Source organism: Macaca thibetana, chromosome 7 (assembly GCF_024542745.1).
Source record: "Macaca thibetana thibetana isolate TM-01 chromosome 7, ASM2454274v1, whole genome shotgun sequence".
NCBI classification, from domain to species: Eukaryota; Metazoa; Chordata; class Mammalia; order Primates; family Cercopithecidae; genus Macaca; species Macaca thibetana.
This window is the reverse complement of record NC_065584.1, coordinates 43,747,199-43,760,467: the sequence shown is the minus strand read 5'-3', so window position 1 is coordinate 43,760,467 and position 13,269 is coordinate 43,747,199. Positions and strand designations below refer to the sequence as shown.

At 41.0% G+C, this 13,269-nt stretch overlaps 1 protein-coding gene across 1 annotated transcript in view; it reads left to right on the top strand.

The window, feature by feature from the left end:
- Positions 1-13,269, top strand: part of SYNE2 (spectrin repeat containing nuclear envelope protein 2) — a 377,154-nt gene that overhangs the window by 149,403 nt on the left and 214,482 nt on the right. Inside the window, 6 exon segments of the mRNA XM_050797880.1 lie at positions 1,380-1,537; positions 2,743-2,890; positions 3,529-3,784; positions 3,787-4,138; positions 7,945-8,124; positions 10,381-10,531. Of these exon segments, the coding sequence (XP_050653837.1) occupies positions 1,380-1,537; positions 2,743-2,890; positions 3,529-3,784; positions 3,787-4,138; positions 7,945-8,124; positions 10,381-10,531 (1,245 nt within the window).

Sequence of the window (13,269 nt, the reverse complement as noted above, 5' to 3'; positions counted from 1 at the left end):
ATGTCACCCTATTATAAAGTGATTTTCTTTCAGGTACCAACCCCAGGAAAGACTTTGGTTTAGGGTCTTAATTTACTGCTTATACTCTAATCTGGTACTCCAAATATTGTGGCTTGAAGAGTTTTTGTGTATTTATTTCTTTTTGTGCTTCAAACTTCAAGGGAATTTATCAAAAACAATGTGTTTTTGAAGGGAATTTCATCCTGCTCCTGGGTTGCTCCAAAGTTAACCAGCCAGTGACTCTGAATGTTTGTTTCAGTCCTTCATCTTTACCAAATGATCACATTGTCTAAAATTGCTGTACAGTGATTGTTGACTGTCTGATGTTGGGCATTTAGGGGTAGGCAGTGGAGGGAGTTTTCACTCTAAATGATGGATTCTCCTCCTAAAAAGCCTTCAGTGGAAGTTATTGCAGGTGACTCAGAAACAACAGAAAGAAGCAATCTATTAGTAGTTGGCACACAAATCACAACTTCTACAAATAATATCTTTCCTAGTTTGAAGATGATCTGTGCATTGCCGTGCATTCTTGATGCCCACCCTGAGTGCATTAGAGGGAGCCCTCCCAGATGGAGGGCCATGGGTAGTTCCTACAACATCCTTCCACTTCTAGTTTCTTTTATTTTATTATACCAGGTCTCAGTCACACTCTACCATCTGACTGCTCTCTATTTTTCATCTGAATAAGCAAAATTTATATGTTAAAATCCCTGTTGCTCAAGTGATGGATTTAGCATGTTTTCATCACAATTAAGAAACTGTCTTGAGACATTTCTCCAGTAACTGAATAATGAGTTGGTTAGAAAAACCATACTAATCTTTGGGTAAAGTGAAGAACAAATTATACTGCTGGTTGCTGATCTGTCAGTAGTATTATATAGCAATGCCTTACTGAAAAAAAAGAATCAAGATAAGGAGCTGGAATAGTATAGAATTATAGATGTTAATAATAAACCATAAATTAATTTACTTCTTATTTATATAGAAATAGTTTTGGTTCACTCTAGTTTTCTTTTAGTTTAGAAGGTAACAAAGATTTCCTATCCAGAGAAAACAGAATATCTGTTCTTACATGTATCTGTATTTTTCTGAATTGTATTCTGGGTAATTACCTTAGGGGAAGGGAGTTTGGGTACCTTTGAAAGCCACCTTGTTGACTCCCTTGACTTCATTGAATGAGTCCTCTGAGAGCACAGTTAACGTCATTGTTCCCTAAAGGATAGTTGACTTGTAGATGGTTGGAAAATATTTTAAAACACATTTCCATGTGAAACATTGTGTTTGCCTCCACAGTTGGTGAATGTCTCATGTTTTAAGAACAGAATAATTGTGCCTATTAACCCTATTAGTTGATAAATTGATTAATGTGTTCCATCTAGGTCATAAAAAAAGAAACTGATGTTTGCTGGAAAGAGTTTGAAATTATTTCATTGAAGTTAGAAAATCATGTGAGTGACATAAAGAAGCCTTTTATCATTAAGGAAAGAGACACACTAAAGGAAAGAGAAAGAGAGCTTCAGATGACTCTTAATACCAGGTAAAATTCTGAGATCTATTAACTATGAATCTAATAAACTCACTAAATCCAGTAATGCCATTTTAAGCAAGACTATTGCTATACTAAGTATGTTATTTTGTTTGGATGTCACAACAACAGTAAGAGAGGCTACCATTATGATTGCATTTTTCTGATAAGGAAACTGATACTCCGAGAGGTTAAATGTTAATAATACCAGGCCACGCTGCTACCTAGAAACTTGGTAGAACTTAAGGTCTGCCAAGGTTCAAAGGCCACAGTCTTTCCACTGTCTCCTTTGGGCATGAATTTGACCAAGTCGCATAAACTCTGTGGGCATTAATCTCTTCATTTCTGAAATGAGAGTGTTATTAGGACCTTGTATACATAGAATATGTACCCCCAGCATATATTCCTCTATATATAGGAAAAAACTGAGGCTCAGAGTCTATATATTACTTACCTATGGTCCCACATTTCAATTTCTTATCAGTGGAGCCCATTCTTTGGACCCCATTATATTTGTAATATGGAAATTTAACAAATTATTCCATAATTAAAGTAATTATGAGGTTTCTTAGTTGTCAAGGTGAAGTTAAGTTACAATTCTGTTTTTATTTCAAAAGAGAGAGAAAGGCGTAGTATGTTTTACAATTTTCCATTCAGTGTGGTATATATTACCCTGCTAAGAATACTTTGGGGCCAGGCACGGTGGCTTCTGCCCATAATCCCAGCACTTTGGGAGGCCAAGGCAGGCAGATCACTTGAGGTCAGGAGTTCGAGACCAGCCTGGCCAACAGGGTGAAACACTGTCTCTACTAAAAATACAAAAAGAAAAAAAAAGAATACTTGGGTATTGGGATGCTTTTTGGAGTGAAAGGAGAATTCATTAATTATACCGAAACAGCTGGAGTTGTCTGGCCCAGTGGGTCATTTTTAACCTAGCTCTGCTGCCTCTCACTAAATAAATGTATGTTGAATGAATGAATGAATAAATGGATAGATGGATGAGCATATGAAAGAATACTTGGATATAGCAACCCATTCATTCTTTGGCATTTTGAATCAATGCGTTTAGGTATTAATGTGATGATGTGTATATATCATTGTATGTCTATTTATTGGATAATTATTTTCTGTTCTTAGTTCAGTAATTGTGTTAATCAGTTTTATAGGATATCTTTGTGCTGTGTTTTCCCCTCACGTCTGGTTTACCTTGCACCCAGGATGGAATCTCTAGAGACAGCACTGCAGCTTGTGTTACCTGTGGAGAAGGCATCACTTCTTCTCTGTGGCTCCGACCTGCCTCTCCATAAAATGGCCATCCAGGGATTTCATCTCATTGATGCTGATGGCATTTATCAACACCTAAGGGTAAGTATGTAAGTTCTCACAGTGATTTACAGAATAATCAAGTCTTCTGAGATTTATAAATCTTTATGGAGTTTTAATTATTCGTCATAGCATAGATTAAGAGTATAAGTCACGACAAATTTTTTTTCAGTAATTTAGACTTGTTTTTTATTTCTTAACTCTTTAATTCCTTACAAATTTGGAGGTAGGTACCGTGGAGTACATAATGAGGTATTTTCTTTGAATTCAAAAGGAAACCTTGTTTATGAATGCCTTCTTCAGTAACTGAATTCCTAAATATACTAGACTCATGCTTAAATGCCATATTCTACTGTTTTCTTATTCTAAATGCCATCTTAAATAAAAATATTTGTTTATTTTTCAGATTATAAAATTGTTTTCTGAACAGTTTAATATCTGATTATTTGCTTTGAAGCAATAGATTTATGTGCTTGTTTTCTTTTTGGGATTGAAACATCAGCTGGGACATCTGATCATTTGTAATTAAAATGTTTCCTTAGGTAGAAACTGTCACCTTTTGTTAAACTGAAACGCATTTTTCTAGATCAAATCTAGTCATGCAGTTTGGGGCTGGTTTCTCACAAGCAGTCTTTCTTTTTTCCACCTCAGTTTTTTAGCTTTTCTTATCTTTGTTTTAGAATATCCAAGATTCTACTGCAAAACAGATTGAAATATGTAACCGCTTAGAAGAGCCAGGCAACTTTATATTAAAGGAATTACACCCATTTGATCTACATGCAATGCAGAATATTATACTGAAGTACAAAACACAATTTGAAGAAATGAACCACAAGGTGCAGAGGAGTGAAGATACTCTGAAAGCTCTGGAAGACTTTTTGGCATCTCTCAGAACAGCTAAACTCTCTGCTGAGCCCTTTATAGACCTCTCAGCCTCAGAACACAGGTGGCACAAGAAAATACTTTGACAGTGAAAAATAAAGAGGGAGAAATTCATCTGATGAAAGACAAGGCCAAACATTTGGATAAATGTTTGAAGATGCTTGATATGAGCTTTAAAGATGCTGAATTGGGTGAAGACACCTCCTGTGAAAACCTTCTTGGTGCTTTATCAGTAAAGTTACCTAAGACACATGGCTGTGGGGTACAGGAGGAATTCACTGAGGAAAACAGATTACTAGAGGCTTGTATCTTCAAAAATAATGAACTCCGTAAAAATATTCAAGATGTGCAGAGTCAAATCAGTAAAATTGGTCTTAGGGATCCTACTGTTCCCGCTGTGAAACATCGGTAAGTATTGTCCATCCATTTCCATCCAAGATGACTAGCACCTTTCTGTATTTTCACCTCTATTAGGTGAAAGATATTCTTCCTATGTCTTTCTGCTTCTATTCCATCCCACTGTATTCAGTGTTCAGCATTCTTTTCTGTAGACTTTTCAGGCAAACTTCCTTTTTGTTGGTATTGTACCTGTACAAAACGTGGCATAATTTTTCTTTCCTCTTTAGAGTGTGTCTTATGGACAAAGAAGTGGTGAAGTCAGATATGCATAAAGTACTGTACATGAGTTACTACCGATTCCCTTGTACTTCTGTCTGTTTACTGTGGAGTTCTCCTCAGGACGGATGACTGGCAGACTCCATGCATGTGATATTAATGAAACCAGTGGTGGAAGATGCATGTGCCACATCTTGTCCCTGCTGCTTTCTTAGTTATTTGGTCTCCTTCTCCCGGCAGGATTAGGGTGGGAACTGAGTGGAAGGGCAGGAGACTGAATTTAAGAGGCAATCTAAAGTTTGTGTTGATTCTGGAGATGGAGCAGAGTTGCAGTAGACTGAGGTTGGCAGCCTTCTATATACCTGCTGCCATTTTAATTCCAGCATTTGGAGTAGGGCCTTCAAATTCCAAAAGCTAAAATGTTAGCAAGAGTCGCTTTTGTGGAATTCTTTCCCTCTCCTCTCCTCTTCGCTCCTCTCCTCTCCGCTCCGCTTCGCTCCCTTCCACTCCTCTCCCCTCCCCTCTCCTCCTTTCTTTCAATGGAGTCTTGCTCTGTCACCAGGCTGGAGTGTAGTGGCATGATCTTGGCGCACTGCAACTTCCCGGGTTCAAGTGATTGCCCTGCCTCAGCCTCTCGAGTAGCTGGGACTACAGGTACATGCCACCACGCCCGGCTAATTTTTTTTTTTTTTTTGTATTTTAGTAGGGACGGAGTTTCACTATGTTGGCCAGGATGGTCTCAATCTCCTGACCTCATGATCTACCTGCCTCAGTGTCCTAAAGTGCTGGGATTACATGCGTGAGCCACTGTTGTGTTTTTTTGTTTGTTTGTTTTTGAGACAGAGCCTTGCCCAAGCTGGGGCACAGTGGTACGATTTCGGCTCACTACAACCTCTGCCTCCCAGGTTTAGGCGATTCTCCTATCTCAGCCCCACTTGTAGCTGGGATTATAGGGTTGCGCCACCATGCCTGGCTAATTTTTCTATTTTTAGTAGAGACGGGGTTTTACCATGTTGACCAGGCTGGTCTCGAACTCCTGACCTCATGTGATCCACCCCCTTTGACCTCCCAAAGTGCTGGGATTATAGGCGTGAGCCTGGCCTCTTCCTCTTACATGCCTGGCCTCTTCCCCCCTTTCTAAATCTGTCTCACTTTCTGTCTCCTCCTCTGCCCACCTTTAGTTCCTCAGGCTCAGTGGTCTCTCAAGGGTCTTTAGATGACCAAGCCCTCAGTGTAGTCAAGTGTGCCTTTCCCTCTGAAATGCCCCACACCCTCAGGCTCAATGAAACTTTCATTCTTAGGGAATCCCACCACTGCATGTGATTGTACCACTGCCCTCCATCCTGGGTGACACAGTAAGACCCTCTCTCAAAGAAAAGGAGAGGAGAGGGGAGGGGAGGGGAGGGGAGGAGAGGAGAGGGGAGGGGAGGGGAGGGGAGGGGAGGAGAGGAGGAGAAATTCTATTTAAGGTGGAAGGGATTGCTACTGAACAGGATTATCAGGGAAGGTCTCACTGAGAAGGTGGCCTTGGCATCAGATGAGAGGAAAGAGCAAGCCACTCGAACCTGAAGGAATAGCCTTCTAGGCAGAGAGAGCAGTAGGTACAAAGGTCGGTTGTGTTTTTAGAGAAGAGGCAAGGAGGTGAGAAGGTGCAGTAGTGAGGGGGAGATGTAGCTTAGCTCATGCAGGAACTTTTAGGCTGTTTGATGACTTTGGCTTGTTCTTCTAGTGACATGGGAAGTCATAGCAGGGTTCTAAACAGAGGGAAATGTGTTGGTTTTCATCATAACCTGTTGTGTCTGGCTGATGTGTTGAAAATAGACTGTAGGAGTTGAGAGAAGACATGGGAAGTCTGGTTTGACCTATTGTAATCCCTGGTAGGGATGAAGCTGGCATGATCCAGTGGTAATGTGGTAGAAAGTGTTGAGATTCTGTATATAGTTTGAAGATAGAGAACAGATGATTTATTGACACATGGACATGGGGTGTAAAAGAGATATTGGGGTCAAGAATGCTTCCAACAAACATTGGAATCTTCCTCTGGGTTCAGGTGCTCTTGCCTCTCATTATCCGTTGTGTCAATGGTAACTTGAGCAGTGAGTAAGAACTGAGTTACCATTAACTGAGATGAAAAAGACTAAAGTTTATCAGCCTTGGATGAAATTTTTCAGTATTGAATGAAAGATTGGGTGTGCTCAGTTTTAGAAATGATATATTCAAGATATACTAGACATTCAAGCAGCAATATCAATAAGACACGTAAAAATAGATGGCATTAGGAATCAGGAGAGAGGTCTGGGCTAGAGGTGTATATTTGAGAGTTTTCATCATTTTACAAGGCTGTTTAAAGCTATGAGATTGGATGAAATTTCTGAGGGGAGTGAGTTTAGATAAACAAGAGAAGAGGTTCAAGTTGGATCCATACTCTGGGCACTCCGTATTGAGGGATCAGGGAGATGAGGGGGAACCAGCTGAAGAAACTGGGAACGGAGAGGCCAGTATAGTAGGAGGAAAATCAAGAGACTTCTGGGGCTACCTGAAGAAGGCATCTCAACAAGGAGGAAATGACCAAGTGTCAAATGCTGCTGATTAGTGAGGTGAGGTGAAGATTGAGAGTGGAACAGGGATTTTGCAATGTGGAGGCCAGCTGTTACAGTAGGCAGTAGAGAATGAAAACCTTATGGGAGTGAATTGAAGAGAAAATTGGAGGCCAGGAAGTAGAGGCTGTGAGCAGTTTAGCAATTTAGATTTAGGTGAATGGTGTTAATCCCTTCAGTATTACTTTATCCTTAAATAACTCCTTTTTGATTGGGAGAGCTTTTTGTACATAAAGGAGAAGTGCAAGATTTCTCTTGTCTTTGTCTTTCTCCTTGGCCACCCCATCCTTCTTAGGATCCTGTAGTTCTTGGTCATTCACCTTCTCCTCTTCTGCCATATCATGCTGTCTTGCCCCTACATAAGCACACATATATGCTTTGTCTCTCTCTCTTTCCTCTCATGTGTGTGTTTCTCTCTCTTTCCTCTCATGTTTCTTCATCACAGAAACATGTTACTGCTAATGGTTGTGTATATTTATTATATTTATTTAAAGCACCAAATTAATATTCTGGAAATGCAGCCAGGCACAGTAGCTCACATCTGTAATCCCAGCACTTTGGGAAGCTGAGCCAGGAGGATTGCTTGAGTCCAGGAGTTTGAGACAAGCCTGGGCAACATAGTGAGACCCCATCTCTACAAAAAATAAAAAATTAGCCAGGCGTGGTGGTGTGCATGTGTGGTACCAGCTATTCAGGAGACTGAGGTGGGAAGAAGATCACTTGAGCCTAGGAGGTTGAGGCTGCAGTGAGCTGAGATTGTGCCACTGCACTCAGCATAGGTGACAAAGTGAGACAAGCAAAACAAAATAAGACCAAAAAAAAAAATCAGAAAAATTCTGGAAATGCAAAGAGCCTCCCGAACTCTGTAACAGGAATGTGTAATATTGGCATTAACCTCATAAGGACAAATTAAGGTTACTGTGCCTCCGCAGGTTACCCATATTTGTGTTGAATCAGTGGTTAACAGTTGGCTATCAAACTTTTTTCTCATTCATAATCAAGGAAAAAATCATTAATCAGACTGGATAAGGTTCTAGATGAATATGAAGAAGAGAAGATACATTTACAAGGAATGGCTAATTCTCTTCCACACTTCAAAGACGGCAGAGAAAAAACTGTGAATCAGCAGTGCCAAAATACAGTACTCTTGTGGGAGAATGCCAAAGCCTTGGTCACCGAATGGTAAGGAAAAAAAGAATCCGTCTTGAATTTGAAAAATTGTCTGTAGCACAATTAACTTTTTCAAACTTCTGGGTTGAAAACACATCTCTGTGGACCCAAAGGAGGGCAAACCTAAGGATTTCCCACTGGAGTTCACAGGGCCAGTGTCTGGGACAAGACCTAGAATTGTAGATTATAGCCAGAGTGCAGCAAAGAGGTTCTCCATGAAGCATAACACATACACAATATGGTGTGTTTATGCTCATTACCATCCCAACTGGGTTGGTTTCCTATTGCTGTAAATCACCAAGCAAATCACCACGAACTTAGTGGCTTAAAAAGAACATGGATTTATTACCTTATGCTTCTGGAGGTCAGAAGTGGTAAAATAGGCTGCATGAGGTGGCTCACACCTGTAATCCCAGCACTTCGTGAGGCTGAAGTGAGAGGATTGCTTGAGCCTACATGTTTGAGACCAGCCTGGCCAACATGGTGAAACCCCATCTCTACAAAACATAAAAAAATTGGCCAGACATGGTAGCTCATGCCTGTAATCCCAACACTTTGGAAGGCTGGGGTGGCCGGATCACTTGAGGTCCGGAGTTCGAGACCAACCTGGCCAATACGGCGAAACCCCGTCTCTAAAAAAATATAAAAAAATTAACCTGCATGCTTGCAGGTGCCTGTAGTCCCAGCTACTCAGGAGGCTGAGGTGGGAACATCACTTGAGCCTGGGAGGTTGAGGTTTCAGCGAACCGAGATAGCACCACTGTACTTCAGAGCGAGATCCTGTCTCAAAAAAAAAAAAAAAAAAAAAAAAAAATCAAGCTGTGTTCCTTCTGGAGGCACTAGGCAAGATTCATTTCCTTGCCTTTTCCATGTTCTAGAGGCCTCCTGCTACATTCTTTGGCCTGTGTCCCCCTCCTCCATCTTTAAAGCAGCAGTGCAGGATCTTCAAATCTCTCTCTGCCCTCTGTTCTGTCATCACGTCTCCTTTGACACCTCTCCCTGCCTCCCTCCCAGAAGGACCCTTATGATTACACCAGGCCCACACGGGCAATCCTGGATAATCTCTGTAGTTTAAGATCCTTAGCTTAATCACTTCTGCAAAGTCCCTTTTGCCTTGTGAGGTAACCTGTAAGGTTACATTCACAAGATCCAGGGATTAGGCCCAGGCATCTTTGGGAATTGGGAGCATTACTTTACCCCATGCGCCTACTTGAATGGGAGATGTTGCCTGTCAATAACTGCTGTGTTTCCTGCAGAGTCGGGGCTAGTTGCAAAAATTTTCATAATCTTCAGAATTCCACTGGGGTACATCTCCTGTTTCCTACTGGAACCTGAGTGTACAGGAGTCAAGATGAACCCTGTATGTGGTATTTGATCTAGTCTACCCTCTGACTTTACTGAGGAAAGAGTTGAGATTCAAAGAGGCTAAAGTAACTTATCCAGAGTCTCAGACTAAGCAGTGCCCAGCTATAGTAGAAACCAGGTGTCCTAACTGCCACATTGTCTCACTGCCTTACGTTTTAAAAAGGACTAAATCCAGAATGAATAGATTAGATATATAAAAGGCCAGGCATGGTGGTTCACACCTATATATAATTCCAGCACTTTGGGAGGCCAAGGCAGGCGGATCACCTGAGGTCAGGAGTTCAAGACCAGCCTGGCCAACATGATAAAACCCCATCTCTACTAAAAATACAAAAATTAGCCAGGCATGGTGGCATTTGCCTGTAATCCCAGCTACTCAGGAGGCTGAGGCAGGAGAATTGCTTGAATCCAGGAGGCGGAGGTTGCAGTGAGTCAAGATCGCACCCCTGCACGCCAGTCTGGGTGAGAGAGCAAGACTCTGTCTCAAAAAAAAAAAAAAAGAATAGATACAGAAACAACCTGTGACTTGCTGAATTGATACTGAAATAATCTGCCAGAGTTACGTTAAGGCGGCTCTGTTTTCTGAGATGTCTTTTGGTTAATGATGAAATTGAGATGCTGATTCCTTAGGGTGATGAATCCTGTGTTTCTTTGTAGACCTTACATCTGGTAACTTTTTAATGTTCACCTAGTGACAGTACTAATCAGAGATTATGCCATCTATTTGCCAGATATATTGATGTGCCATCATTCTTAGGTTAAATTGGTAAAAAATATTAAGAATCACATCAAGAGGAAAAGTCCTTTACGCCTTATTCATCATTTATGTGGTATACTTGCAAAGAGAAAGAATGGTTTTGCTATTTTTGGACATTTAGCTATTGTATATTTTTCTATTCATAGTCTTGAACAATGCGGAAGAGTTTTGGAGCTCTTAAAACAATATCAGAATTTTAAAAGCATCTTGACAACTTTGATTCAAAAAGAAGAGAGTGTCATCTCCCTGCAGGCTTCGTACATGGGAAAGGAGAACCTGAAGAAAAGGATAGCAGAGGTGAGTCCAGCTTCCGTTAGAAAAAAACTGCACAGCGACCTCACTGACAGGCCTGGTAGTAAAGAGAGATAGATTAAGTCATTTTGAAACTTCATTTAAAAGAAGTTACTAGTGACCCTATTTTACCGGGTATCTAAAAATGTGTTGTATTTTATCACCAGGGCTGGAAAAAAGAAACAGGCGCCGAGTTGATGGTGGGTCTCTTCTGTTTGGGTTTTGATGTTGGGGCTGTGTTTCTGCTCATGCCTGCTGCCACCTCTATGAGGCTGTAACAGCCTTTGCACTGACTTTCTGTTTACAAGGAACCTGACCCTGCATTGCAGGCTTGACGGAAGATGGTGGGAAAATCCTCTCTGTTGTTAGTGGAGTAAGGAAAAATTAGCTTTTATTTACTCATTTTCTGTGAAGATGTGCAAGCTTAATACCACGTTCTTCCATCTGTGTTTATATTCTAAGAAGAGTAATATTTTTGGACACTAGGTGTCATTATTTTCTATGATTTTATGTGGTTATCAACCAGAGTGGCAGAAGAATGGAATAGTTAGAAAAGAATATACTACACTGCACTCTGTGACTCTACACCAGAAAGTTTCTTTCTTCCCCTCCTCTCCCCTCCTCTCCCCTCCCCTCCCCGCAATTCTCCTGCCTCAGCCTTTCAAGTAGCTGGGATTACAGGTGCGCAACACCACGCCCAGCTAATTTTTGTATTTTTAGTAGAGACAGGGTTTTGCCGTGTTGGCCAGGCTGGTCTCAAACTCCTGACCTCAGGTGATCTGCCCACCTCTGCTTCCCAAATTGCTGGGATTACAGGCATGAGTCACCACACCTGGCCTTTTTCTATTGATTTTATAAGTACTAAGCTAAAGTGCTATAAAGGTGTCAAAAGTATGTGAAATGTAGTTTGCTTGATATACTTGGAGGTTGGAAAGCAATTTTATTAAACTTTCCAGTTGTTAAGAGCAGCATCAGTGAAAGCTTAAATAGGACAATTTAGTCCTTATCTAGAACTATTAACCCTGAAGCTCAAGTGACACCCAGAATGTCAGGAATGGCCCTTGTCTGGGACCCACTTTCTCAGGCTTAGTTTCTTAGAGCTGGCCAGTCGGAAGCAGCCCTATTTAGATACCAGCTGTACAATATATGACTGTGTAGCTGGTTTCTTGTCAGACTTAATCAAAGCTGTCAAGACCATGAGCAGATAGTCACAGTTGCTTAGATGTAACCTGTCTGGTTCCCTCTGGTGGAGGCAGCTTTTGGGTTTGGCTGGTCTTGGGATCTAGAAGGGTCCTGTCCTCATTCAGTAGATTTAAAGAGCTCTGGTTTCCTAGGTTCTTAGAGACTCCAGCATGTTCAGCCTTACCAGATCCTCTTGGGCTTGTGTCCCAGTTCGCATAGCCACCCTTCTGCCGTGTCCCCGATAGCAGTCTCCTACCTTGTACTCTTGTTTTAGGATCAAGGTCTCTGCCTTACTCAACAGACCCTGAGACCCTCCCTTGTATGCTGACCAGATATCTAGTCCCTCTTGACTTGCAGCTTTTCTTGTTCATGCAAATCCTCCTCACTTCTGGCGCCCTTCCTCAGCCCTGTTTTGATGAGTGTCAGTTACGATGCCCCATGCTGCGTGTGGCCTGTCTGCTGCTCTTCCCGCTACCCCATAACTCTATAACCTTGTAACTATAAACTGTACTTTGTAGATAAGTTATTTATCTGACTAATAAACTTCTCATCACCTCCAGGGAGCTGACTCCTCTCCTGGGTGAGTCTCCCTAATCGGAATCTAGGCCCAGGTCTTGGCCTTTCTGCCATCATTAGCTCCTCTGTGGCTATCATAACTGGACCTCACCTCTGTCCTCAGCTATATTTCACAGCCCCAAGTCCAGAGCCTCCCCAGAAAGTCAATCTCTGTGGGTATGGAGGGAGTCCATCCAACCAGGTGAAAGAGGGCCTGAGAGTCTAAATGTGTTTCTCTTAAAAAATGTCATCCAGTCTTTCTGTTTGAGGCTAACTGTATTTCGGCCTTAATGATTACCTTGAAGTCATTTCTAGCCTTTTGAGATTCTGTAGCACAAATGGCCTTGCTTCTTATTGGCTTCTCTGCACCCTCCCCACTATCCCATCTCCTTCTAGACCAAGGTTTCAGCTTTAGTTTTGGTGAGTCAGTTACTCATTCTTCAGCTTTCCAGCTTCCCAACTTCTCACCTTCCACCTGAGAGTATTCTCATCCTCTGTTCTCTGTGTGCTTGTTGGTTTATACCATTTTAAATTCTTTTCTGTTGTTAAAGTAGCATGTGAGGAGGAAAGAGAGACAAACATATATATTTAATCCACCGTGTTAAACTTGTTATTTCACTGTTTTAATCACTGCATAAAACTGCCTGCCCTGAAGACATATTTGAAGTATGTATATAGCAGAAGTAAAAATTAATGAACTCTGCTTTGTCTGTACTCCTTACTCAACTGCAAAAGGTATTTTTAAAATTAATAAAATAATTATAACTACCTTTAAGAAACAACAGTCCCGGCTTTCCTTATTTTATTAAAATGAGAATTGTACCTCTAGTATATGGGTGCTTCTATGTTTGCTGAAATAATCTTTTATTTTGTATGAAAGATATGGAAGTTTTAATACACTAATATTTAATTCTTTTGTTAGGTTTTTAAAAAACTGTGAAAAAAAGCAGATTTTAGTACTAATTATTAACATAACTTTCAGTTAATTTTGTGATGACACAGGTACT